This window comes from Camarhynchus parvulus, chromosome 27, assembly GCF_901933205.1.
Source record: "Camarhynchus parvulus chromosome 27, STF_HiC, whole genome shotgun sequence".
Taxonomy (NCBI): domain Eukaryota; kingdom Metazoa; phylum Chordata; class Aves; order Passeriformes; family Thraupidae; genus Camarhynchus; species Camarhynchus parvulus.
Window position 1 is genome coordinate 1,679,602 of NC_044597.1, and position 27,261 is coordinate 1,706,862.

Here is a 27,261-nt window from a genome sequence, read left to right on the forward strand (position 1 = left end):
CGTGTGTCCCTGTCCCTATCCCCGTGCCTGTCCCTATCCCTGTCCCTGTCCCTGTCCCCCGTGTGTCCCTGTCCCTATCCCTGTCCCTGTGCCTGTCCCTGTCCCTGTCCCCTGTCCCTGTCCCTATCCCTGTCCCCCGTGTGTCCCTGTCCCCCGTGTGTCCCTGTCCCCGTGTCCCCTCCCTGTCCCTGTCCCTGTCCCTATCCCAGCCCTATCCCTGTCCCCGTGTCCCTATCCCAGCCCTGTCCCTGTCCCAGCCCTGTCCCTGTCCCTGTCCCCCGTGTCCCTATCCCTGTCCTATCCCTGTCCCTGTCCCAGCCCTGTCCCTATCCCTGTCCCCCGTGTGTCCCTGTCCCTGTCCCCGTCCCTGTCCCGCTCCCCCCGTCCCCGCCCGCCCCGGCCCGCGCGCTCTGAGGGGGCTCTGCGCATGCGCCCCGCGCCCCCCGCCCGGGCTCGGCGGCCGAGGGGCCCCGGCGCCGCCACGGGCCGGACCCGGTGAGTGCGGGCTGAGGGCGGGCGGGACCGCGCCGGGCCGGGCGGGGCCTGAGGGCTCCGAGCGGCGCCCCCCGAGGGGCCGGAGCCACGGGGGGGACGGCGGGGGGCTCCGGGGACCGAGCGGCCGTTCCGGGGGCACCGGGAGGCGGGAGCGCAGCCGCGGGCCCCGAGGGGACGGAGCCGCGGAGGGCTGAGGGAGGCGGGAGCCCGGAGGGACCGAGCCGGGCGCTGTCCCCAGTCCTTGACCCCGGAGGGACCGAGCCGGGCGCTTCGGGGGGATCCCTGAGCGCCCCGGGATGAGCCGGGCGCGCTCCGCCGCCGGTGCCGCCGCGAGGGGCCGGTGTCACCCCGGGTCTCCGCGTCCTCCCCGTTCCCCGCTGCCCTCCGCGCTCCGGACGGGCCTCCCGGGGTGTTTGTGCCGGGGGAAGTGATGCCCGAAGGGCTTTCCCGGGCGGAGCGGCCGGTGCCCGCCCGCGGCTGCACGTGTCGAGCCCCTCGGTGATGAACGGAGCGCGGGAACGGAGCGACCGCACCGGGAGACGCCACCTGTGTCACCCCTGTGCCAACCTCTCCGGTGTCACCCCGTGCCCACCGCTCCTCCCGTGTCACCCCGTGCCCACCTCTCCAGTGTCGCCCCGTGCTCACCTCCAGTGTCACCCCGTGCCCCCTCTCCAGTGTCACCGTGTCCCCCTCCCGGCTCCGGGCAGGATCAGTCCCTGAAGAAGCAGCAGCTCCTGCTCCCAATTCCCTGCCCGGTTAAACCTCCCCAGCACCGCTGGCAGCTGGAGCCAGCCCTGCGGTTTGGCATTGCTTGAGGAAATACTTCTGGCAGCTCCAGGGGTGTTTGCACCAAGCTCTGAGACACGTGGGGGGGTTGTTGGGGGTGTCCTGTGCAGGGCCATCAGTGTGGCTCGGTGTCCTTGTGTGTCCCTTCTCACCGAGGACGTTCTGTGATTCTCTGAGCATGATGAGAAGAATCCTGCTCTGGTGTCAGATGGGAGTTTTGGCCTCCGTTGGGCCCAACTTTCACCCAGCGTCATAAAATTTCACAGGAGTGACATTTGTGCAGCTATTTTTACTGGCCTTTTAAAGGCAATTCTCATTTCTGTTGGTAGGAATTAGTCCTGACACTTTCTGGTCAGTGTGACCTTGCTTCCCAGTGAATTGCTGATTTTGTTCCACCGTCAAATTAATTACAAATAGGACATAGTTCATAGGGATTAATTGGGGCATGGATGTACCATATGGATTCTGAAGCAACAGTTGGTACCACCAGGTTCTGATTTTTCATTGGGTGTTTGATTGGTATTTGGAAATGAGAGGGAGAACAAAACCCTTCTGTCTGACAGACCGTTGATTGCTGTTATTATTTCCATGTCTCCTGCCTGCTCTAAGTCAGGATAATTGGTTAAAAAAAACCCCCAAACTGTCCCTTCCTGTTAGAAATCTGTGTCCTGGGGATGTTCAATGAACCAGCTGTCAGTGCAGTTACCAAACCCTCCGTTCTTCGGGTCATTTAAGGGAAAACGTTGCTTTCTGTCAAGACTCGTGTTTAGGAAAACGCAAGGTGCCTTTCTCTGTATTTTTGGTACTTTCCCAGTCTGTTCCAAAGTTCTGCTTGTGCTTTCTGAGGGAACAGATCAGCTCACTGGAAAGCAGGATGGGTAAGGAGTTTTAAAAGGGAATTTGAGCCTTATTGTGCCGTTTGACTCGGAGAGAAAGTCCTGCATTTGCAGCAGGGACGGAGCTCTGTGGTCACTGGTGGCTCCTGGGGGTGGGCTGAGCTGTCGCACTCTGTGCCTGGCGAATGCACCGAGAGCTCCAGCGAGGGGCTGGCCCTGGGTGACACTGAGGTGGCAGCAGTGGAGCGCTGGCTGTCCCCGTGGCTGCCAGGGCCGGGGCTCCGAGCATGTCTGCGGGCACCGAGGCTGCTAGGTAAGAGCTGAGGGGCTGGGGCTGGGCTGGCCGTGGGGTTTCTGAGCCTTTCTCTGCTGAGAAGAGCCCTTTGCAGGGTGTTTCTCCAGAATCAGGGGCTTGTCTGACATTTCCAAATTGAAATTCAATTCAATTTCAATTTCCAAATTGAAATGCCAGCAGGAGCACGGTGACAGGTCCCTTTGGAGGTGTCACATCACATGGAACTTGTTTTACAGGAGTGTCTCTGGTTTTTGGACTGTGTTGGAAACACAGCTGCTCCTTGGAGTTTGTCACCCAGCACCTCTTGTCGTTTTTATCAAGGTTTAGATCAGTTGGAGTGATGAAAAGTTATTAAAAATGTTTTGCTGACAGGCAAAACCAAAGACTCTGACTGCTTTTTGTGCTTTTAGACTAGAGTTTGTTTGTCCTTCCACTGATGGAGGAGTTGAGTTATTGCTAATGAAAACATTTCCATTTACAAATCTAAGTGTTTTCTTAATTTATAGAACAATATTACAATTTTTTGGGGTTTTTAAAGCAACTTGTTTTACAGGAGTGTCTCTGTTTTTTGGAAACACAGCTGCTCCTTGGAGTTTGTCCCCAAGCACCTCTTGTTGTTTTTATCAAGGTTTAGATCAGTTGGAGTGATGAAAAATTACTAAAAACGTTTTGCTTAGTTCCCTTACCAAAGGGTCTGACTGCCTTTAGTGCTTTCAGAGTAGATTTTGTTTGTCCTTCCATTGATGGAGGAGTTGAGTTATTGCTAATAGAAGCATTTCCATTTACAGATCTAAATGTTTTCCTAATTTATAGAACAATATTACAATTTTTGGGGGTTTTTAAAGCAACTTGTTTTACAGGAGTGTCTCTGTTTTTTGGAAACACAGCTGCTCCTTGGAGTTTGTCCCCAAGCACCTCTTGTTGTTTTTTATCAAGGTTTAGATCAGTTGGAGTGATGAAAAATTACTAAAAACGTTTTGCTTAGTTCCCTTACCAAAGGGTCTGACTGCCTTTAGTGCTTTCAGAGTAGATTTTGTTTGTCCTTCCATTGATGGAGGAGTTGAGTTATTGCTAATAGAAGCATTTCCATTTACAGATCTAAATGTTTTCCTAATTTATAGAACAATATTACAATTTTTTGGTTTTTTTAAAGCAACTTGTTTTACAGGAGTGTCTCTGTTTTTTGGAAACACAGCTGCTCCTTGGAGTTTGTCACCCAGCACCTCTTGTCTTTTTTATCAAGGTGTAGATCAGTTGGAGTGGCAAAAAGTTATTAAAAATGTTTTGCTGACAGGCTGTTCCCTTACCAAAGGGTCTGAGTGCCTTTAGTGATTTCAGACTAGAGTTTGTTTGTCCTTCCATTGATGGAGGAGTTGAGTTATTGCTAGTAGAAACATTTCCATGTACAAATCTAAGTGTTTTCTTAATTTATAGAACAATATTACAAATTTTTGGGTTTTTAAAAACAACTCACAAGTCTGAATGCAGGATTCTAGACAAGGGGTTGTCATGAAATACCTCTTTTCTAGATGTGTACCATCCTCAGCCCTTCATGAAGGGATTTTATTTGCCCCTCACTTCAGAGCAAACACCCAGCTCATGACAGATAACGTGCAAGTGATGCAAATACTGGTAAATAACTGGAAAATTTGGGTCAAGGACTGAGAGCACAGTGCTTGCTTTGAACAAGGCAGAGAGGGCTGGGAATGTGAGGAATTCCTGGGGTCCCAGCCCTTGGCAGGGGGAAAGTTAAAACTCAGATGCTGGGCAAATTGAGACCAATTTTAAGAATTTATTTTGGTACACCCTGGAGATTTTTAATTATAGGCACAGTTCTTCTAAAGAATTCTGTGGTTCTAAAGGTAATTGGTGTGGAAATTATACTGCTTAGGTGAAACTTAAAAAGTCTTTTCTGTGTTTGGATAGTCCTAGAGTTTACAACAATAAATTTCTTATAAGCTGTGAAATCTAATCAGTGATGGAGAGTTTGTGATGAATTTTAACACCTAAATTTGTTGATTTAGTAATTTGCTGACTGCCAGCAACTTCTGTGAGTCAAAAAAAATCCCCAAACTTTCCTCATCCACCACTTTTGCCAAGGAAAGGATGAGATCCAGTGCCTGAGATTGTATCTGGGGGTAATCCAGAGGATCCACAGAGCAGTTTAGGAACACCCAGTTAGGAGCTGGATAATCCAGAAGGTGCCTTCCTTGGGATTGGGTCACTGAAAATCCAGTGCTTTGGTGCTTCTCTGGGGAGCTGGAGAATCCAGAGCCACAGAGGCTTGGTGGTGCTGCTGATGCCTTGTTCCTGACCCAGCTGTGATGCTGGAGAGTGAGGAGTCCTCATGGAATCTAGACCTTTCCATGGAGAGCTGCTGGAACCCCACAGAGTGTGTGAGCTCAGGCAGACCCTGCTCACTGAGGAGAATTTTGAGGATTTGTGGTCATTGGCACCTGCAAGGTTGATGTTGAAGATTGCAATGCAAGATGTTTTCCATTACCATCTGTGGGGCAGATTATCTTTGTCAAGTGGGCAGTTTGCCTTATCTCTCTCTTTGAGTGACCACAATCACTCCTCCCTCGGGAGAGGACATCTGCTGATAACAGCTATTGAATGTCAGTGCATGACTGATAAGAACTATAACATCCCATTGTGAGATGCTCCGCCCAGAGGGAGGATCCAAGCATTCCTACCCAGATATAATCTGAGATTCTGAAACTCTAGCATGGCTTTTCTCCACGAGATTCCCCAGAGGAACAGCAGCTGCCTCTTCCTCCATGGGATCTTCAGAGGAAAGACTACATCCTTCTTTACAGATCCTCCTTGCTCCAACAGAACCACCCCTGATACTTCAGGAGGGCTGTGGCCACATTTTCAATCAGACTACCACCAACACCCTGACCCACAGGGTGTCAGGTTGGGTTCTGACTCTGTCAGTGTTGTTCCAGTGGACTGCATTGTTTATTTTATTCTTTTTTTTTCTTCCCTATTAAAGAACTGTTATTTCCTGCTCCCATATTTTTGCCTGAGAGCCCCTTAATTTAAATTTATAGCAATTCAGAGGGGTGGGGAGGGTTCACATTCTCCATTTCAGGGGAGGCTCCTGCTTCCTTACCAGACTCCTATCTTTCCAAACCAAGACAGCTGAGTTAAAGTGATGGAATCAGGAGTTGGACTTGGATGATTTTTATGGGTCTTTTCCAGCTCAGGATATTCTGTGATTCTCAGAAATCAGGCTGCAGCCTCACCATCACAGTGGGCTGATCTTGGTGCTCTTTCCTTAAACCACTTCCCATTTTCAGCACCTTTTTTAAAGGTAGAAATCACAAAGAACATTTCCTTGTACAAGGGACCTCTCCTGTGCCTCACCATCACGGGGGGCTGATCTTGGGGCTCTTTCCTTACACCACTTCCCATTTTCAGCACCTTTTTTAAAGGTAGAAACCACAATGAACGTTTCCTTGTACAATTCACCTCTCTTGTGCCTCTCCCTTCCTGCTGGGACAGGATTCCCCGAATCCCAGCAGGAACTGGGACAAGGGTGGTGATCATTAAACACTTGGAGTGAAACCCTGGTGGATAATGGACCCCTTTGTTGTCCCTCCCGGGGGATGGGCACTGCTGCCTCATTAGGGGGAAGGTGATCCTTTGCTCCCATCCTGTTTCCACACTTTGTGTGGAAACTCCACTCCACAAAGCTGACCTGTGCTCCAGATTTAGGTATTTTTAATCTGCTTAATAGGAAGCAAATTATTGCCGTTTAAAAAGTTCCGTTACAATTCCCTGATTTTTATGGTGGCTCTGCTTTGTCCCTGCTGAGCTGCACAGGGAAGCACATCCCTGCCCAGCCAGCAGGGATACTCCCTGAGCTCCAGATGGCCCCTGGACCCTGCTGCCAGCCCCTCACGGGTGGCTGCACGGCCACTTTGTGTCCCCTGCTTTGGAAAGGAGTGAAGGTTTTATTGCAGAAGCTCCTGGCATTTATCAGTGTTTGCAGCTGCTCTCGGTACTTCCTGCAAGCAGCAGGAGTGCAATTCCACTGTCCCGTGCTTGTGCCATGGAACAACAGGCTTTGCTTATTATTGACTCAAGTTATGGTTAATAATGGTCAAAATTATTAAATCACATTTCACCTGCTGTGTTCAGTATTGCTCAGTACGTAAATTCCACTCTTAGAAAAAACCATGTTTTTAAAACGTCAGTATGACCAAATTTCCCATTCTTGGTCCTGGTTTTGGGAAGCTCGTTGCATTAAAAGCTACAAAAAGGAATTTATCTCCAAAATGCTTCTTGGAGGGGAAAGGGCAATGTTAGCATTTCCTTTTCTGACCTCCTCATACCATAAATATGAATTGTTATTGCTGCTTGGTTAGTGACACACACTTCTTCCCAAATTCAGGACCGTCTGGAAGATCTGGCTGGGATTTTTAAAAACTTGACTTCGTTTTGGTGTAAAATGAAGATTTCAAGTGAAAGTTCTTGCATGTGATGTGGGATAATTGACATACTCAACGTGTGGCTAGGCAGTTGTGATCTTACTGGTGACTCCTGGTGAAGGAAATTCTGAGAATTTCTGGCAAAAAGAAATCCCTTTTCCTTCTGCAAACATAGAGAGCTTGGTTTCATACCTCAGTACTGGCCAGTAATTCCTCAGTGATTCTGTTTCAAGGAAGAATGTGATTCTATTTCAAAGCAGAACCCAGGCAGAACCCAAGCAATAACACAAGTTACAAGGTTTTCTAGCTATAAATAAAAAATCTATATTTGGAAAAAACAAATAGTGTATTTATGGACAAAACTGTATTAAAGGAAATGTGATGGAAAAATTGAGTCAGATGAGCTGATGTATGAAGCATTCCCCTCTGGAGTCATTGGGCTGAAAAATGTTTTATATGCCTAAACTTGAACAGATGCTTCAGCACACACACACACACACAGAGTCCTCCCCCGGTTCATATTAGCACTTCTGCTCATACCACTGTGATTAATTCCCAGACCAGCCTGGTTTAGGCTCTTTTCAGGGGGCTCCGGGGTATTTCCAGATCATCCAGGTACTTAAACCGTGCCTAGTTTTAAATAAGCACCCCAGATCATCCAGGTACTTAAACCGTGCCTAGTTTTAAATAAGCACCCCAGATTATCCAGGTACTTAAGCCATGCCTAGCTGTAAATAAGTGAGCAGCCCGGATTATTAGCAGGATTTGTTTCAAGCTTTGCATTAGGCATGTGTTTAAATGACTCACTGAGCTGGGATTTACATTTTTACACAGGAATGAAGGATTTCTCTCTATTACCTTGCCTAGATGGAAATTGGTGGAGTCAAGCAGCTTTTTTGCCTAAACAAGTCCATGAAACCAGCTTTGGGCTCTTACAGTTATTAGTTCCAGCTTTTTAGTTACAAATTTGTCAGAAAACAAGTCTGAGTGTGCGTGCCTGACCTCGATTGAGATACTGAGGAGGTCTGAAGGAGGGAGGGAACATCCATATGGATGACCAGCAGATTGTGCCTTGTGTCCTTTCCAGTCCCAATGTCGAATTCGCAGTCGGTGGCGCTGGAGGAGGCTGACAACTGCATTGGATTATTTTCCATCGAGTGCCTGCTCTGGTGTCCCTCTGAGCCATTCATCTGCTGTCCTGGGGAGCAGGGTTTGCCTTTTAGGTGGCTGTGCACAGCATTCCCTCTCCTCTGAACATCCTCAAAGTTTTCCCCCAAAGTGCCACATCTTGGGGATGCTTCTGTGTCCACTTTGTTTTTCTGATGAAGGAATGTAGAAAAATGACTTGTGGGTCTGAACATGGGTCTGGCTGGGGAATGCAGCTCCTGCAGGATGAGGGATGATGCTGGTGGCAGCAGGGTTTTCCTTGTAGGTGGCTGTGCGCAGCATTCCCTCTCCTCTGAACATCCCTAAAATCTTCCCCGAGAGTGCCGCTTCTTGGGAATGCTGTCCACTTTGCTTTTCTGATGAAGGAATGTAGAATAATTACTTCTGGGTCTGGCTGTGGTGTGCCTGGGGAAAGCAGCAGGATGAGGGATGATGCTGGTGGCAGCAGGGTTTGCCTTGCAGGTGGCTGTGCACAGCATTCCCTCTCCTCTGAATATCCCAAGTCTTCCCCCAAAGTGCCCCGTCCTGGGGATGCTTCTGTGTCCACTTTGCTTTTCTGATGAAGGAATGTAGAAAAATGACTTGTGGGTCTGAACATGGGTCTGGCTGTGGTGTGCCTGGGGAATGCAGCTCCTGCAGGATGAGGGATGATGCTGGTGGCAGCAGGGGATGGAGCTCCTGCCCGCGGTGACGTCCTGGCATGAGTGGTGCAGCCCTGCTAGACTGGGAGCAATCCATTGCCTGTGAAGTTCTGTATCTCTCTCTCATGCTTAAAATAGTCAAGAGCCTGGAAGGGTGATTGTATGTCTTGTGTGTGCCCATGTTCCCTTGAGGGGGAGTTTTGACTCCTTGTTAACTCCTGGAAGCCTGGCTCTGCTGTGGATGCCGGGACAAGGATGACACCCAGCACTGTGTAATCCTGAGGTTAGAGATGTGTCTGTAGGCAGGCAAGGGGGTGGGTGTAGCCCACACGGGGCTGCCCTTGGTGTCAGTACATTTTTTAATGGCATAAAATTAAAACAGTTGAAGTTCCTTATGTGTCTTGCAGCTGTGCTGCCCTGCATGCAGCATGTCCTCCTAAAAATCGAAAAATCGCTTGATTCTCAGGGTAAACATTGAAGTAGTTGAGAAATGACTGAATTTTACTTGCAGCAGATTCATTCGCAGGAGTTACTCAGCTTGTGCTCAGATATGGAGTTAAACTATTTTGAAATGAGAAGAATTTTCATGGTGGAAACTGTGATTCCTGAGATATTATAAAGCAAAATAAAATTGAAGTGTTTGGGAGGAAGCACATGGCGATCTTCCACAGAGCCATATGGAAATTATCTTTATTCCCTGGTTCGTGTGAAGTCTTTGCTCCTTCTGGAGCTGACTTGGAGCCTCCTCCTCAGTGCTGTCCCCAGCTTGGTTTGTATTCCTCGCCTGCTCTTGCTCTCTTTGCAATCTGTGACCAAACCCCATCGATCCGGGTGGAATCCGATTCCCTGGAGGGCTGTGCTGGACAGAAATAAATCATGGCTGCCCTTCAGGTGTTCGCATTGCCCAGGGTCGTCTGGCACATGCAGAGTTCCAGGGGGCTGGAATTGAGCAGTGATTAACAGCCCCTGAACCAATTCTGTTCTCTCTGGTGTCTGCTGGTTCATGGAGGGGCTTTCCCCCAGCGCCTCGAGCCGCTCACTCCTGGCTCCTTTGGAACAGCCCCATGGATCAGATGGAATCTTGCCTGCTCCGGGGTCCTGTTCCTGACCTGCCCCGTGTGGGGCTGCAGCAGAGCAGGGGAGTAGCTCTGCAGTCTCTCAACATGCTCTGCTTTGTGTCTCCAGGCTGCTCCAGGTGTCACAGCTCCCTGCCTGTTTCCCTCCTCAGCCTTCTGGCTTTTTCCCCTGTCCTTCCCCCACCAGCCGCTCCATAGCTGTTCTCCAAGCTCCTTCTGTTCTCTCTTCCCAGGATAGGAGGTGGCAGAGTGACCAGAGCCACACACCATGGGTGAGCTGTGGGCACTCAGAGGGACACAGCAGAGTGACCAGAGCCACATGCCGTGGATGCATGTCACAGGCACAGGGTGGCACAGCAGCATGTGCTGGCTGTGCTTGTCCTCTGACACTGGTGAAACAGTTTTGGAGCTGTGCTGAGCAGTGCCAGAGCATTCACAGAGCAGCCTGACAGCCCCAAGACCTCCTGCTTGCTGAGGCCATCTCAGGGCATATCTATTTTTAGGTGAAATTGAGATTTATTATTCTTATTCAATGTATGCATCACTTTTTATCCATGTGGAATTCCATCTGCCATTTCATTTCCAGGTTGCATAGACTCATATGGTCCCTGTGCTGCTCTTCATGGTTGCTTATCCACCTCCCCTTGAATATTTCCTTCAGGATGCTGGGTCACATCCAGACAGTGTCCTAGTGTGGCACAGCCAGCCTCTCCCTGTGACCCTTGCTCTGACTTCCCTCCCTTGCAGGAAATCATTGTTTATTGCTACTCCCTTGCCTCCCACCCAGCTGTCTCCATACAGGGACAATCCCTTTTCCAGTGGCTTTTTGGGGTCCCTACAGGAAGCCTCAGATGAGGGAGACTCACATAGGTTAAAACCCCGAAGATCTGGAGCCCTCTGTGGGGCTGGAGGTGCCTTTCCAGAATCCACGCTGACTTTTCCCCTGGTTTATTGTATTTATACAGAGAATCGATGCCCACTAATTGTGCTCTGTGTAAATTAGTCCTGTGTGAATGTTGGGTTTGGACAACTACATTTTGCCAGGATTTTCTTCACACCCCTGTCTTGCCGAGTTGACATGGCAGTTGTTTCCCTGTCCCAAGACAATTTTAGGAATGACTGTACTCCATGCTCCATTAACCCCTTGGTGGATCCATCCAGCCCTTCCTACTGTGACTCTTTGCTCTGTAACCTCCCCTCCAGTCCCTCCAGCAGTGGGAACCAGTTTCCCAGTGAACCCCAGGGGAAAGGGCTGGCAGAGAGCCTGGAACTGCTCCTGGTGCTGTGAGTTGTGTGTAAAGGAGTCACATCGTTTTCCCTGGATGGGTTTGTCATCTCTTTTAGTGACATTAAAGCTGAGCCTGTTCCTGATGGTGGCTTTCTGCAGGGAGACTCCATGAAGGTGCAGGTGGGAATCTGAAGTGGGAGCGGTCTGAAAGCTGGAACAGCTCTGGAGATGGGCTGGGAGAGCTGGGGGTGTTCAGCTGGAGAAGAGAAGGCTCTGAGGAGACCTTACTGTGGCTTTCCAGCTTATAAAGAGGTTTAGAAGAAAAATGGGGACTTTCTACCAAGACCTGTAGTGACAGGACCAGGGGAGGGGCAACACTTAGACTGAGAGAGGACAGGGTTAGATGGGACATTAAAATGAAATATTTCACCATGAGGGCGGGCAGGCCCTGGCACAGGGTGCCCAGAGCAGCTGTGGCTGCCCCTGCATCCCTGGCAGTGCCCAAGGCCAGGCTGGACAGGGCTTGGAGCAGCCTGGGACAGTGGAAGTGTCCCTGCCATGGCAGGGGGAGGAACAAGATGAGCTTTAAAGTCCCTTCCAACCCAAACCAGTCTGTGCTTGTGTTTGGCACAGTGGGTACGATTGCCTTAATGAGACAATCCACCAGACAGCCAGCGGTTCCTTATCAGGAGCGATCTTATCTGCAGCTAATTCCCCTTTGTGAGAGTGAAGGAGCTGTGACACAGCAGATGCTCAATTACCCTTTGTTTTTAGGATGTTTTTGCAATCAGACCTGCTGGGCTCTGTTAGGAAGTCACCCAGTGGAGGTGATCTGCTGGCTCCTGGTTGGAGCATGAAGTTCACTCCGTGATTAACAAGATGTCACCAGCCTCCTAAAATCTTGGAAATGAGAAGGAGGGAGAAGCCTGGCATTGCTGCCCTGACTGTAGCTGTGGCTGCGGTGTCTCGGTGGGTTTTTCCTGCCCCCAGCAGCCCCACAACTCAGTACACACCATCCCCTGGTGCCTTGGTGCTCCCCTGTCAAGTCTCACGCCTGACTCAAGCACTGGGGAGGCTGATCTGCCTTCAGTTTGCTGCTAATTGTCCCAAGCTGGGTCGATAATAAGTCAGATAAAATCCTTGGCCAAGGGAGAGCAGTCAGGTGGAAAAAGTGACCCGTCTGCCACTGTGTGCTTGGTGCAGAGTGCCTGTCGCTGGGAAAAGGGCTCCTGGCCTCCTTTCATGAAAGAGGAGTTATTTCCAGCTGTTCTCAGGGGGAAGAGCCCCAGTTGGTGTGTGTGTTTCCCAGCTGGAGTGGTGGAGCACAGGGAGTTCATCAGTGCTTCAGGTCTCTTCCCAAGGGAGTCTCAAAGTATTCAAGTCTTTCAGAAATGGACAGTTTTATGTTTCTTATTTCATTACAGGGATATTTTTTTTCAACAAATAAGTCACTTAGCAAATCTATGCATATTTATATTCTAAATTTTATCTTTGGCAAAATAAAGCTGTTAAGACTCCTGTTGAACTCAAGCTGGAGTAACATTTTAATGCCAATATGGCAATCTGCTGCCTTACTCTGCTCCTTGTCTCAGAATAAACTGTGTGTAAAACCAACTTTATTGAAACAAAACTCTTCAGCTGTTTCTGTGGTTTAGCAGCAACTTGGGAGAAGTTGAAGCAGCAGTAGAGTGAGTGAGGTGCTGGCTTGTTGTGGTTCTCTGGCAAGGTGCTGTCCTTGGCTGTCTGTCCCAACACCATTGTTAGGAAAATTAATCCACAAACACCAGAGGTTTATGTCCAAAAAGGAGACAGAGGAGTCCTTTGACTTTATTCCAATAAAGGGAGAGGCCATGGGGCACTCCTCTGGGATCTCTCAAATTTTTGGAGGACACAACCTCCTTTTTATCCCAATTTCCCACATTTCCCCATTGGCTGATATACTTGAGAGGTAAAAAATTCCAAAAATACCTGATACCAAAGATTTCCCTCTAATGTATAACCCTCACTTTTAATTTTTAATTCTTATGGAATTTAGGGGTTTTTCTTCCCCATTGTTTCTTTCATCTTTCATCATCTAATTTCATTTATCAGCAAACCTAAAGTTTATTTGTAAAAGCAAATATCTTTTTCCATTCATCCTTCCCATTGTTTCTTTTATCTCCCTGTGCTGGTTTTATCTACCAGCAGACCCATGGCTTGTTTGGAAAGACAAATCCACTATTCCTCTCGCCATCCTCATGGGCTGTTGTGCCATGTGGCACAGCTGGCTGCTGTCCTCCTCAGTTTGCTGCTCTCCACAGGGCAGATACAGAGTTTGGTGAAGTCCCAAGGGGCTGCAGGGCTCTCTGCTCCTCCCTGTCCCAGCTTGGGAACAATCCAGGCCCAGTTTAGCAGAGCTGTTCCAAGTGCTGGGTGCCCTGAAAGCCCCAGCACGGCAGGGAGGGTTTGCAGTGGTGATGTTTGGTTTGCAGTGTCCTCCTCTGCCTCTGAGCATCCTTCCCTCTCTGCAGAGCTGCTCTTGTGGAAAACGTGATGTGGATTTGGTGGAGTTGCAGGCTGAGGCGGTGGCTCCCACTAGACCAGACAGAGCTGGGGAATAAAACTCTTTTTTTTTTTGAATGTAGGTCACAGAGAAGCAGCTGCCATGTTGCAGGATGGGTGACTGGGGAGGTTGTGGCAGACTGTGTTGGGCTCTGTGGTATCTGTTTCATTTACAAGCTGTTCATGGGAGGTTTTGAGGTTTATCTATGAAGCAAACACTGCCGTGGTTTCTCTTGACTGCCATAAGATGGTGGTGGGAGCATTAGGTGTTCATCCCCATCCCGCTCAGCCAAGTGAGAGCCTTTGATTTTGATGTACAGGAGCCGACAGAATTGCTCTCTTTTGGCTTCTCTCTCCTTCCCTGAAATGGCCGTGAGAGTGATATTTGGGTCAGCTGCCTCCAGTGTGTCATTTTCTTTTGACACTCATCCCTGTGAGCACAGAGGAGGAGCCCTGAGGAAACGCTGTGGAGCTGTTGGCTGCCCTGGAATCGGGTGTAGTTAAAGGGGTGTTGTGGTTATTTGAGTCTCTGATCACATCCAGGCAGGGAGGTCTCTGCTGCCTGACTGGAATGGTATGGGAGTGAGGATGGCCTTCCCCAGACCTCGCTGCCAGCGAGCTGCAGGGATCCAGGTAAGCACATGGATGTGCAGCCTGCCCAAAGGCTCCTGCTGCCCAGCAGTGCCTGTCCCTGTGCTTCCCAGGGATGGAACACCCAGAGTTCTGTGTGTTCTGTGCCTTCTTCCCTTTGGACCCTGTGGTTCTGTCTGGGGAAAGAGAATTGTTCCTCCTTGCCTCACTGCAGGGCTTGGGGTCGTGGTCTGAGGGCTGGGTGGGCCCAGGTGCTGCCGTTCCCTCGGGTGTCCCAGGTGGGTTTGGGTTTGCACTGTCCAGGCTCTGCTCACCCCAGGTGCAGCCCTGAGTGACAGAGCTGGTGCTGCGTTTGCAGGCAGAGTTTGCAGCAGGACTTCTTTTCTTTTCTTTTCTTTTCTTTTCTTTTCTTTTCTTTTCTTTTCTTTTCTTTTCTTTTCTTTTCTTTCCTTTTCTTTTCCTTTCTTTTCTTTTCTTTTCTTTTCTTTTCTTTTCCTTTTCTTTTCTTTTCTTTTCTTTTCTTTTCTTTTCTTTTCTTTTCTTTTCTTTTCTTTTCTTTTCTTTTCTTTTCTTTTTTTTCTTTTCTTTCCTTTCCTTTCCTTCCTCCATTCCTCCCGCTTCTCTTTCTTTTCTTTCTTTCTTCTTTCTCTTTCTCTCTTTCTGTCTTTTTCTCTTTCTCTCTTTTTTTTTTTTTTTTTTCTTTCTTTCCTTTTCCTCTCCTTTTCCTTTTCTTTTTTCTTTTTCTTCTTTTCCTTTTCCTTTTTCCTTTTCCTTTTCTTTTTTTCTTTTTTCTTTCTTTCCTTTTTTCTGCTTTTCTTTTTCCTTTTCCTTTTCCTTTTCTCCTTCTCTCTTTCTCTCTCTCTTTCTCCCTTCCTCCCTTCCTTCCCTCTCTTTTTCTTTTCTTTTTCAACTCCCTGCATCTTGTCCCCTCTCTGTTATATTCATTCTTACAGGAAAATTTGCCAAATTTCTTTGCTTCTGTTGCTGTTGCCCAGACTGTTCTCCATGGTGCCCAGGGAATGGTGATGTAAAACTGATACACAGAAATTCCAATTAAGTTTTTTTTACTGTGAGCATGGTCAGATGTAGGATCAGACTGCCCAGTCTGACTTTTCAATGCTTCTGTCTCTGGAGGTGTTTAATAGGATCAGGCTGCCCAGAGAGCTTGTGTGGAGTTATTTAAAACCTGGCTGGACAGGGGCCTTCCAACCTGCTCTGGGATGTAAAATATGGTGGTTTAAACTACCAGTTATCACAACATTGCACATTTCTGAAAGGGAAGCATTTGGTACAAGGGAACTTTGGGGTTAAGCACCTTCAGAAGTGACTGAAATAAAGCTCTGTCACTTACAAAGGGGCTGTCAGAGCCTCAGAGCAGTGAGTGTTGGGGTGTTTGGTCTCATGTTTGTAGAGGTAGCACATTGTGTGTCTGAGCCAGGGTTTAGTAGCCCTGAGGAGCACGTGGTGCCTCAGCAGATGTTTGTCTGGCCCAGGAGCTGCTCCTGGAAGGAGAACTCTGGTGTTTGGGAGGTCAGTGCTGCCTGTGTGTGATCCTGGAAAAGCCTGCAGGATCCCTGTGGTGAGGGAGAATGGGAATTGCCAGCTCACACTCTGAGTGTTCTGTGCACCTGAGGCCACCCTCACCCAGCCTGATGGTCACTTCAGCTGGTAGGAACAGTGTTTCTCAAGGATACCCTCTGGATCTTTGGATTTTAAGGGTATCAGTCCCCAGCCCTGTTGTTTGCAGACAGCCTGGGCTGGCAGTCCAAGAGCTCAGCATTTGGTTAAACACTTGGTCTTAATTTCAGAACAGTAGTGTTGGGTGTTTTCTCTAGTATGGCTTGAACTTCAGATTCAAATTCTTAAAAAAAATTAAAATTGTCTTTTACCTACCCTGTAATTCCTTGTTTTTAACATCCAGGTGATTTACACAGGGAAAGCTTCCCTGTGCTTTACTGAATTCCCAGAATTCACAGAATCACTGGGTTGGAAGAGACCTTCAAGATCATCAAGTCCAACCCAGCCCCAACACCTCAACAAAACCACAGCACCCAGTGCCACATCCAGGCTTTGTTAAACACACCCAGGGGTGGTGACTGCACCTCTTCCATTCCAGATCTTTATAGCTCTTTCTGTAAAAAACTTTTTCCTAATATCCAACCTGGATTTCCATTGGTGCAGTTTAAGGCTGTGTCCTCTGGTTCTGTCAGTGCTGCTGGAGAAAGAGCCCAGCCCCAGCTGAGCACAGGCACCTTTCAGGAGCTGTAGAGAGTGATGAGGGCAGCCCTGAGTCTCCTTTTCTCCAGGCTGGACCTGTCAGTTCCAGCATGACCCAGGGCTGCAGGAGCCCAGTTCCTACAGGAGCTGCTCAAACCATGTGGGCTCATGGGGTTAAACTGTGGTGGAGAAGAGCTGTGAGATGTTTGAGGCTGGAGGAGAGATGGTCATTCCCATCCTTTGTAAGGGATGCTGATTGCTGAGCGTGTGTGAAGGGATTCAGGCTGACACAGACCCCACAGCAGGCCTCCAAAAATCTCCTGAGGTGACAGAGCCCAGTGTCCATTTCCCATGGTGGTGGGAAGGATGAAAGTTTGACAAGAAAGTCTCACAGATATGGATGCTTAGCAGAAAGATTTTTGAATAGAGAATCTGAAGAAGGAATAGAAATGAAAGCAAATTTTGATATAAAAGAAAAGAATTGCTGAACCAGTTTACTGGATAACCAAGAAGGCAAAGGATATTAGTAAGAAGGGGTTTTTATGACTTAGAACAAAGGATAAACCCACCCCAAACAAGAAGATGTTTTTACCAAGCAGAAAGATAGCACAGGCAAACAAGTAAGTAGAAAAAAGATCTCAGAATTTCCCACTGCAAGAAAACTGAAAGACAACTTCTAGCTTAAACTGTAATGTACTGACTTTGAGTGATTGGAGAACAGTAACATGAATGTGGTAATTACAGTAGTTATGATAGGCTAGAGATAAAAGTTAAGGTATAGATTGGTTCTACTGTATGGAGATGCTCAGCAAAGAAAAGTATATAATGCAATGTAACCAAAAGAAAAGTTTATAATGCATTGTAACCTAAACTAAAGGGTCTGCAGGCCTGCAGCTGGAGCTGACAGCTGTGGGCACAGCTCTGTCACCCATGACCCTGGACTGCTGGAAAGTCTTGGATACAATAAACTGCATTTTGGATACAATAAACTGCATTTTGGAGAGCCACCTGAAGTCCTGCATCTCTCATTCAGGCTCTTACACCGTGGAGCCTGTCAGCACTGCAGGCTCCTGCTCTCAGATGAACTCGGGTCAGGCTCAGCTCATCCTGTCCTGGTGCTGCTGGGGTGGTCCCGCTGTCCCTGCCGGTCTCGGGGGTCTCTGTGGTCAGGATGACCCCAAAATGTGTTTGACAATCTCTTTTCCCAGCCTGGCAGCTGAAGAAGAAGTCAGGATTCTTCTATTCTCGTTCTCAAAGTTGTTTATTGTTTCTTATCTATAACATTCTTTCTCTGGCCCACTGAGGTCTGTCTGGCAGGTTGGGTTGAGGCACACTGGTCTTATCTTTTATACTAAAAACTGCATGTACATTATTGACAATAATTTCCCAATATCCATCACCTATGTTAAACAGTGAGTTTGTACTCTAAACCAACTAAAAGTGCCAACATCACCCAGAAGATGGAGGATATGAAGAAGAAGGAAGGACAAGGCACACCCAAATCCCTCCATCTTGGCTTCTGATCCCCATTCTAAAAACTCAAAATCCTACCTTTCTATCTTGTAACAAACTATCATTCTACTTAAACTTTCATTACTTGTGAATCCTCATATAAGGTTGGTAATTGTTTTTTTCCAAGGGCTAAAATCGAAGGCACAGGTGTTTTTGACTCTGAGCCCCCTGTCAGGGTCCTGAGTCCTGCAGGGCAGCCAGAGGAATTTCCTGGGTTCTGAGATTTCCAGGGTGCCTGCCCTGCCCTGCACACGCTGCCTCCTGCAGCAGCACTCTTGCTGGAGGTGCAGTAAAAGCTGGTTTGGGCCAGCACAAAACACGTCGTGATTTCATCTGAATTTTGTCACTGCGGGGGAGTGTTGCTAAAATTGTCACTTGGCTTCCCATGTTAGCAGTACCTAGAGGGCACGCCGAGGCGACCGGAGGTTCATGTCTTAGCTGCAAATTCCAGTTTATCTGTAAGCTGAATGCTGGAGTGGGTATATGTTGATTTTCAAAAAGATACGTACTTGACATCTTGATTTTTTTGACAGCGCAAGAATCTTATTATATCCCTACCTCTTACCCATATTTTCCTGTTCTATTTATATCCCACATAGGAGCTGTGGTCTCATCATTCAGCGTGGGGTTTTGTAGACTCGGGGGATTGGTCTGGGAATCAGCAGAGCCTTGTTAGCATGCCTGGGATTGGAAGGCACCATTCAGAAATGGTTTCCAAATTGACATTGACATTGTGGCTTTTTCCAAACCATTCTCTGCTGTTGCCACGTGAGCCCTGCCAGATGACAGAGGATTTATTTGAAAGAGCACTGTGTGTTCTCCAAAAAGTCCCAGCCTTTTCCTTCTCAAGTATTCTATAAGATTAAAAATAAAATTCAGTGCACTCTTCTTATTCCTTTTCATCTTTATTGCTGAAAATAGGAGTAAAATTGGTGGTGATTGAACCCACTTCCTTCACAGAGGATAGAAGGGTGATAGTTGTGTTATCCCAGGGATATCCCCACATCCTTGCTCCTGTGTCACTCAGAGCAGTGGACACTGGAATTGCTGCTCAGGGAATGCAGGTGGCATCAGCACAACACTCACCAGGATTCAGGATTCAGAATGGTGACACGGGATTCAGGCACCATTCCAGTGCTGGGTCTGGCCACAGCTCTCTGCTTTCTTGAGCAGTAAAGTCTTACTTGTTTTCCAGGTTAAAAAAAAAAAAAAGGAACCCCTCTGCTTCCTCAAAAGTACTTGTAAATCATGTAATTTCTTACTTTTCAATGTAAATGAGATCTGAGTGAATAATGCTAATTATTCATTCATCCTAATTCAAACACTGTTTTAATTAGCCCGTGGGCCCAATTTCACTTTCATGCAGCATGAAACCTCTTTTGATTAACAACAGAATTGCCATGCATTTCTTCTTTTTTTTTTCCCTGCTCAGCACATGTCTTTTTAAACTGCTTAAAAACAAAACAAAACAAATAAATCATTAATAAATTAATCAAATTTCATTAGCATGACCTGGGAAGACATAATTTAGGGAGGAAAAAAGTCTTCTGTGGATATATTCATTCTCCTTAACAACTGCCTTGAGGCTATGAAGCCTTCAGAGAAGCCTTGTCTGAGGAGCTGCTGGTGGAAGACGAAAATTTAGGGACCCTGCACCACTCCCTGCCATCAAAGGGCAGGGACACCTTCCCCCAGTTTGTGCTGGGCTGGGACCAAGGGGCTCCAGTTTGTACTGGGCTGGGGCAGTTTGTGCTGGGCTGGAGTCAAGGGGCTCCAGTTTGGACTGGGCTGGAGTCAAGGGGCTCCAGTTTGTGCTGGGCTGTTGCTAAGGGGCTCCAGTTTGTGCTGGGCTGGGCCCAGTCTGTGCCAAGACAAGGCCAGGAGATGGTTCTGAAGGTGTTTGGGATTTCATAGCCCGGAATGAGGCTGCCTTGACACCCACCTGGTGCTGGCTGTCCTGCCCTCCAGGTGCTCTCAATCTCAGCGGAATGGGGACACTGCTGGAGCAGTTTTAGTTTCCTCCTGCCCCACTGTTGTCCCTGCCACACCTCAGCTGTCCCATCCAATGGCTGGGTTTGGAGCATTTTACAATAATACTGCTCCACACTGCAGGTCTTCCCACTCTGAGTAGCAGGAAGTTGTCTGTTTGAGGAGAAAGCTGAAAGGAAGTGAAAATTTGAATGTTAAAATGTTTAAATTCTTAGCCAAACCCTGTGGTCTGGGTAGAGGAGGGGGCACACCGGAGGGGCCATTCCCTGGCTGTGTGTGAACAGCAGCTGTGTTAACTCCAGAAATTCTTCACCTGAAGCTGATTTCTTTTTTCCCCATGTACCTGCTCCAAATTATTCTTCATTGTCTCTGGATGTCAGAGCCTGCAAAGCTTTAATTCAGGAGCCAGCCCACTGTCAGAGATAAGCCTCCTGATATTTCATCGTGGATCCTGCCCGCTCCAAGGAGCCTCTTCGGCTGGAAGTGCTGAAATGAACTTATGACAAATACAAGAAATGAAAGTCTCTCTCAAATGCACTTTCTGGCATGACTTAAATTAGCTGAAATTGCTGACATTCTGCCTTTCTCAGATGCGTGTCAGTGTCCATAGACTTTTCTTTCAAACATTGGAAAATTATTGAGTTAAATGTTGCCAGAAACAGCAGCTGCAGGAGCGTGGGTGTACGTTGGGTGAAGGTTGCTGTGATGTGGCTGGGTGCTGCAGCACACAGGAGGAGAGGCACAATGTGCCCCTCTAACCTTGGCTGATCCCACAGAACGGAAGGACACCACCGGAATTCCACTTGGAAGCTCTTGGGTTTGTTCTGCATTGAATTTGCATGGGCTGAACCTTTCCAAGACTTAATGACTGTCATTTTGCTTGAACCAAAACATTTCCTTAAAGACCAGGAAGTTCTTTGCCTGCTCATGGGTCCTCCTGTGTTTGTCCCAGCAGTCAGGACTAGGACTAAATGGACAAAGTGACACTTTCTTGGCAAAGGGAATCAGCTCTTGGGCAGCTTCAGAGCTCCACAGCCAGGACCCATTAATTGGCAGGTCCTGGTTGTTAACCACAGGTTGGGTAAATCCTCCTGCACCCCAGGGCTGTGGGAGCCCCACATATGTCTGTACATAGGTCTGGCACTCTGTGCATTGATACAACTGCTGGAATTCAGGTTGGGAATCACAGGAATGATTCCTGTGCTGTTTTTGGTACCTGTCTGCAGGTAGAAAATGCACTGTGAAAAGCTGGCACGTACCTTGAAGAAATTTCTTAGATGGGAGGCAGCAGCTTGTCTAAAAGTAAAGATTCTCTTACTGAAATCTGCACTCATTTCAAACTTCCCTGTCCTTAACTCCTGAGGAATGTGACAGTATATGAAAATTTAAAGGCTGGTTCCTGCTGTTACTCCAAATTTACATTGGCAACAGTGTTTAATTAATTTCAAATTTACTTAGTAGTTTGCTTTCAGTGAAAAGTGTGGCCCTGACATTTTCAGCAAATAAGAATTAGCCTCTTAAACTCCTTTGGGTTTTGTCTCTTTTTTAGTTGATGAATCATGAGGGGGGAGACATGCCTGTCCTGTTGGTGCCCAGGGTGATGAGATGGGCAGAGCAGTGTGGTGGGAGAGGGGTTTTGGGGTTCCTCCCCTCTGTTAACCTCCTATTCCAGATGTGGGGTTCACCTGCCTTTGCTGCCCATTGCCCTTCTTAGGCAATGCAGGACCCCCAGACTCACTCCCCTCATCTGGACCCCAAATCTGAGTGGGGGGTGTCTGAAGCACTGTCTCATTCCACTAACACAGAACTCGAGTGGCAGAGCTGCTCTTGGGTGCTTTTCTGAAATGGGGGTGCCAAGCCCTTGCTGCAGGAAGGGGCTGCTCTGGGACTGGAACCTCTGGTCCCTTTGCCTGTTAAAAATGTGTTATTTCAGCCAGTGCTCTGTGGAATGCTGGCAGCAGGGATTTCAGCCAGTGCTCTATGGAATGATGGCAGCAGGGATTTCAGCCAGTGCTCTATGGAATGATGGCAGCAGGGATTTCAGCCAGTGCTCTATGGAATGATGGCAGCAGGGAGAGCTTGGATGGAAGCCTTGGGAGGATTGCATGCACCTCTGATAGCTGTTATCTGTGGAACACATCTGATTCAAACGTGCCTTTCTTCAGGGCTGAGTGCAGGTGGCCTGTCCACCTGAGGGAGGGCTGGGGATTTTTGTCCTAATTGGTCATTTTAATGACACATCATCATCCCAGCTCATTACTGTTGGGATTCACTTTCATTTTCCTCTTATGTTTCCCAACTAAACAAATTGATCTTTGTAAATCACTCACTTTTAGGCATCCTCCCTGTCCCTCAGCTGGTTTTGAGCCTCCTGTCCGCACTCTCTGATGCTGGAGCAACTGCTGAAGGATGCAGCCGCAGGCGCCCGGGGCTGTCTCGCTAACAAGGAGGTAAGATCACCCCCCTGGCTGCTGATTGCAGGTGACACAGCCAGGGCTCCATCCATCCCCTGCACTCTATCAACAGCTCTCCCTGAGACCCTGAGCCTTCAGGGGCCTCATTCCCTTCCCTGTTAACTGAACACCCACAGCAACCTCTTCCCCTGTTACAAAACCCTGCTCTGCTGGGCCTGAGCTGCCCTGAGTGTGGTTCAGGCAGTGGGGCTGTTCCAGCCTCCCCAGCAATCTTTGTTTTCCTGTACTGGTAACTCTCATCTCCAGTTCTCAGCCTGCAAACTCGTGTCCCATGGGTCCATTTCCCAGCTGAGCTTGGGATGATCAGCCTGGCTGCCAGGGATTTTCAGAGCTGCTGTAATTATGGAACTGATCTTGGACCTAATATGGGAATCATTTGTCAAGACTTTTGTTACTTCTGATCACTTAATATGGCCTTTTTTTATATTCTCCTGTGCTATTTTTTTTTTCTCACTGTCATGAAGGGATAAATCAAATGTCCTGCACAGCCCATCCACACTATATCCCTGCTCTTGGCTTTTCAGTGAAATGCTGAATTCCACCAGAGGGAGATCACATTGATATCCTTTAGTTCTGCATTGCTTGCATCTCCTCACATTTCATTATTTTGCTTATAAACAACTCTGTAGTTATGTGGAAGAAGTTGAATAGTTCCAAGAATTAGTTTTCCTCCAGTCTCCTGGAATTTCTTCAGGTTAAGAATAAGAATTCTTAAGCATAAGAATTCTTAATTCTTATTCTAAGGATAAGAATTTCTTCAGGTTAAGATCAGAGTGCTGGAGATTTGTCCAGCTCTGTGTTCAAAATCTGTCACCAAATGTTTTTCTGATGTAATAATTTCTTTTAATAATCTCTGTGTCAAACTGATGCTTGACATCATCAAAAGTCTGAAAGATGCCTCATCCCCTGTTACTCCAACAGTGTCCAACAGTGTTTTATCAGTTTCACTCCTTGGAGCTCCAGGAGGGCCTGCAGTCTTGCTGGGGTTGCCAGACTGGAATTTCCAAGGCTGGGATTTTTACTGTTAGGATTGCAAATTTATCCTGGAGTCCTGGAATGGTTTGGGGTGGAAGGGCCCTTGCAGCCCATCCAGTGCCACCCCCTGCCACGGGCAGGGACACCTTCCACTGCCCCAGCTTGCTCCAAGCCCACTCCAACCTTGAACACTTGAGCACTTCCAGGGATCCAGGGGCAGCCACAGCTTCTCTGGGCAACCTGGGCTCTGCAGGCATTGGAATTTGGCAGAGCTGCCCCTGGCAGGCTGTGCCAGCCCCGCTCGGGAGCATGGCCAGGCCCAGCAGTTCCGGCGCTCGCTCAGCTCCTGCCAGCGCCCTCCCTTCTCCCCTCACCCCCCTCCACTCACTGCTCTTCTAAAAGTTTTGACAGGTAACTCTTTCTAACCAGGTTTTCACTACAAAATCCACACTGAAATATTTTCTGACCTTGGGAGGAAGGGTTTGAGCCTCCCAGAGGGGCTGGACCCAAATCCATCCACAGGATAGGAGTTCCTTGGCCCAGCAGGATGACACTTCTCAGGCCACCAGGTTGTCCTGCCTTTGCATCACAGGTGGGCTGGGCCATTCCTTCCTGAACTAGGAGAACTGGTACTGCCCTTGGACACAGCAGTGTGTCCTGTGGGTTGTGTCTGAGACCATGATTACCAGCCCAGGCTTTAACAAATTAGAATAAATCCTCTTGTCAGTGGTGGAATGTGGCCAACAGCACCCAAAAATCTCATGGGTGCTTGTCTTCCCATCCACTGTGCTTTGGAGTCTTCAACTTCCACTTTAAATGTTTTTATCAACCTGTGACATACAGTGCAGCTGTGTCTGTCTTGGGCTGGGGATTAGCTTTGGGAGCACTTTTAAAATGAAATTGTACTGAACTATAAATGAAATTATACTGAACTGCTACTTTTTCTTCCAGCAGATTCCTCAAAAGCCTGCGGAGGGGACGTAGGATCTTCAAGCAAATTCTGGCAGCTGGATCCCGATAGCAGGTGGTGCTCATAAACATGGAGGGGTGTTGGGTGTAAAGGTCAAGTTGAGTTTGAACCATTGAGGCTCGAGCTGATAAACTCGTAAATATGTGGGGCTTCTGTTTGTTTTTTTAGATAAACTCATTTGACCACCATGAGTTGGAGCTTTCTGACCCGCCTGTTAGAGGAGATCCAGAACCACTCAACCTTTGTTGGCAAAATCTGGCTGACAGTGTTGATTGTGTTTCGGATTGTCCTGATTGCCGTGGGAGGAGAATCCATTTATTACGACGAACAAAGCAAGTTTGTGTGCAACACGGAGCAGCCGGGCTGCGAGAACGTCTGCTACGACTCCTTCGCGCCTCTGTCGCACGTCAGGTTCTGGGTGTTCCAGATCATCCTCGTGGCCACTCCCTCGGTGCTCTACTTAGGCTATGCCATCCACAAAATCGCCAGGATGGTGGAGCACAGCGAGGCCAGCAGGAGAGCCAGGAGGAGGAGCTTGCCCATCCGCTGGAAACAGCACCGGGGCTTGGAGGAAGCTGAGGGTGACCACGAGGAAGATCCCATGATGTACCCGGAGATCGAGGTGGAGAGCGTCAGGGAGAGCAAGGAGAAGCAGAGCCCTGCCAAAGCCAAGCACGACAGCCGGCGGCAGATCCGGGAGGACGGGCTCATGAGGATTTACGTCCTGCAGCTCCTGGTCAGGGCCCTGTTTGAGGTTGGCTTCCTGGTGGGGCAGTATTTCCTCTACGGCTTCCAGGTGAGCCCTGTGTTCGTGTGCAGCAGGAAGCCCTGCCCGCACAACGTCGATTGTTTCATTTCCAGGCCGACGGAAAAAACCATTTTCCTGCTGATAATGTACGGGGTGAGCTGCATGTGCCTGCTCCTGAACGTCTGGGAGATGCTGCACTTGGGCTTTGGCACCATCCGGGACACCTTGAATGCCAAGAAGAAGGAGCTGGTTGACTCTGGGACCTTTAACTACCCCTTCACCTGGAACACACCCTCAGCTCCCCCGGGCTACAACATCGCGCTGAAGCCGGAGCAGATGCAGTGCACGGAGCTGTCCAACGCCAAGATGGCCTACAGGCAGAACAAAGCCAACATAGCTCAGGAACAGCAGTATGGCAGCAACGAAGGCAACATTCCCAGCGACCTGGAGATCCTGCAGAGGGAAATCAAAGTGGCTCAGGACCGCCTGGACCTTGCCATCCAGGCTTACAACAACCAAAACAACCCCAGCAGTTCCAGAGGGAAGAAATCCAAAGCGGGCTCCAACAAAAGCAGTGCCAGTAGCAAGTCAGGAGATGGGAAGAACTCAGTCTGGATTTAATGTTGGCTCTGTTGATATGCTGTGGTTTTTTTCCCCTAGTTTATCATAACCAGCAGTCCCATGAATAATGGCTTCCATTAAGGGAATATTTGACTCTGCTGATTTTCAGGGATACCGTTGGCTCGTGATTCAGCCCCAGAAAGGGTTTATACACTGACTCTAGGACTTTAGAACTTTATTCTTTTGTCTTCCAAGTCAGGAGACAAATAGGTATATTTAATTCATTCTCATTGAACGGTTTATGCTGTATGTACAGTATTATAGTACATTTATTATGCACAATTTTTTTTGTATTTGTACACTGGATCTGATGTTACACTTTTTATATCAACAAAGACAAAGCAATGGATAGCCATTAGCATTTTGTTAATTTTATTATTGTTGTCTGCAGTTATGTCATTGTTCTTCCTTGTTTTCCAAGTAAAACTTTTTATAAAACTTTTCTATGCTGCGTTTCCAAAGTGCCTTGAACATGCAGAAGTGGAGTCTCTGGGCAGCTCATGGGTGGGGAAAGATTTGGGAAACCTCTGTCAGTGGTGCTTCTTTACTAAATTATTGTGCTGCTTGTGACCTGGAAGTGTCATCCCATAAGCTCCTGTGTCCTCCAGGCTCTTTCCTCTATGGAAAATGACTTATAGGAAAAATATGTGTTTGTGTAGGGAACAGGAGTGCAAATTGTGGGGCAGAGAGGGCTCAGGGTTCCCCACACACAGCAGGAGGGAGGAGACGCTTCAAATTCCTGCAAAACATCCAGGAAAAAACTGAGCAGAAGTGACTGGATTCAGTAACTCAGCGTGTTTCTGTGAGAGTGATGGGAAGAGAAATTGGTGAGGCCTCCTGTTGTGTAACACCCTGTGCCCAAGGGCAGGCAGTGGTACCTTTTGGGGAGGATTCCTGTGCTTTCCAAACTAATGGGGTCAGATGGAGTCCTGGTAGCTCTGTCTGACTGGAATCCCCTCCTTGTCCTGCAGCAGCACACACGAGCTGGCTGGGGAGTCTCAGCCCTCTCAGAATGTCAATGATTCTGCCTTATTCCAGACCCCTCTTCCTTCCCTTCTGTCCAAGTTTTGTTCAGACACAGCAATATGTATAATTTAGCTTTCTGCTTGAGAGACCAGTCCGACCTGGCATTCTGTGGGTTTGGCATTAAACTTGAATTTACAATTAGCAGAAGGGGAGTGAGGGACTGATGCCTTTGGCTCTGTCTTTCTGGCAGGGAGCCGGCTCTGCTGGGAGAGACACTGATAAATGTCTCTGCTTTCTGCTGCTATTTATAAGGGATTCAGGACCTTGCTCTGCTCCCTTTCTTTTTTCAGGTTCCCATGCATTTTAATATCTTTTAGGGGCCAGTTTCAAGCAGGACTGTTCTCTTTCAAGGCTACCTCTGTCCCTCATCAGATCTGGGTCAGGAGTAGGATTCATCCCAGAAGGACTGGGGTGGGAGGGGACCTCAAAGAGCATCTCATTCCACCCCTTGCCATGGGCAAGGACCCCTCCCATTATCCCAGGGTGCTCCAAGAAATGTCCAGCCTGGCTTTGGAGACTTCCAGGGATGCAGGAGCAGCCATGGCTGCTCTGGGCAGCCTGGGAGCAGTGAGGGATGACACAGGTAAATCCCTGCCCTATTCCTGTCCCTCAGAACATCCAGGGGCAATCCCCA

At 48.3% G+C, this 27,261-nt stretch overlaps 1 protein-coding gene across 2 annotated transcripts; it reads left to right on the forward strand.

Annotated features, from left to right (window-relative positions):
* Positions 1-444: 444 nt before the first annotated feature.
* On the forward strand, positions 445-26,166 carry GJC1 (gap junction protein gamma 1). 2 transcript variants are annotated; one of them, XM_030966366.1, is made up of 4 exons: positions 445-495; positions 22,150-22,263; positions 24,214-24,286; positions 24,401-26,166. In XM_030966366.1, exon 4 carries the CDS (start codon positions 24,420-24,422, stop codon positions 25,599-25,601), a length of 1,182 nt encoding a protein of 393 aa, XP_030822226.1. In that variant the 5' UTR covers positions 445-495; positions 22,150-22,263; positions 24,214-24,286; positions 24,401-24,419; the 3' UTR covers positions 25,602-26,166. The 2 variants fall into 2 exon arrangements, with proteins under 2 accessions (XP_030822226.1, XP_030822227.1); XM_030966367.1 differs by having other exon boundaries at positions 24,217-24,286.
* The last annotated feature ends 1,095 nt before the right edge of the window (positions 26,167-27,261 follow it).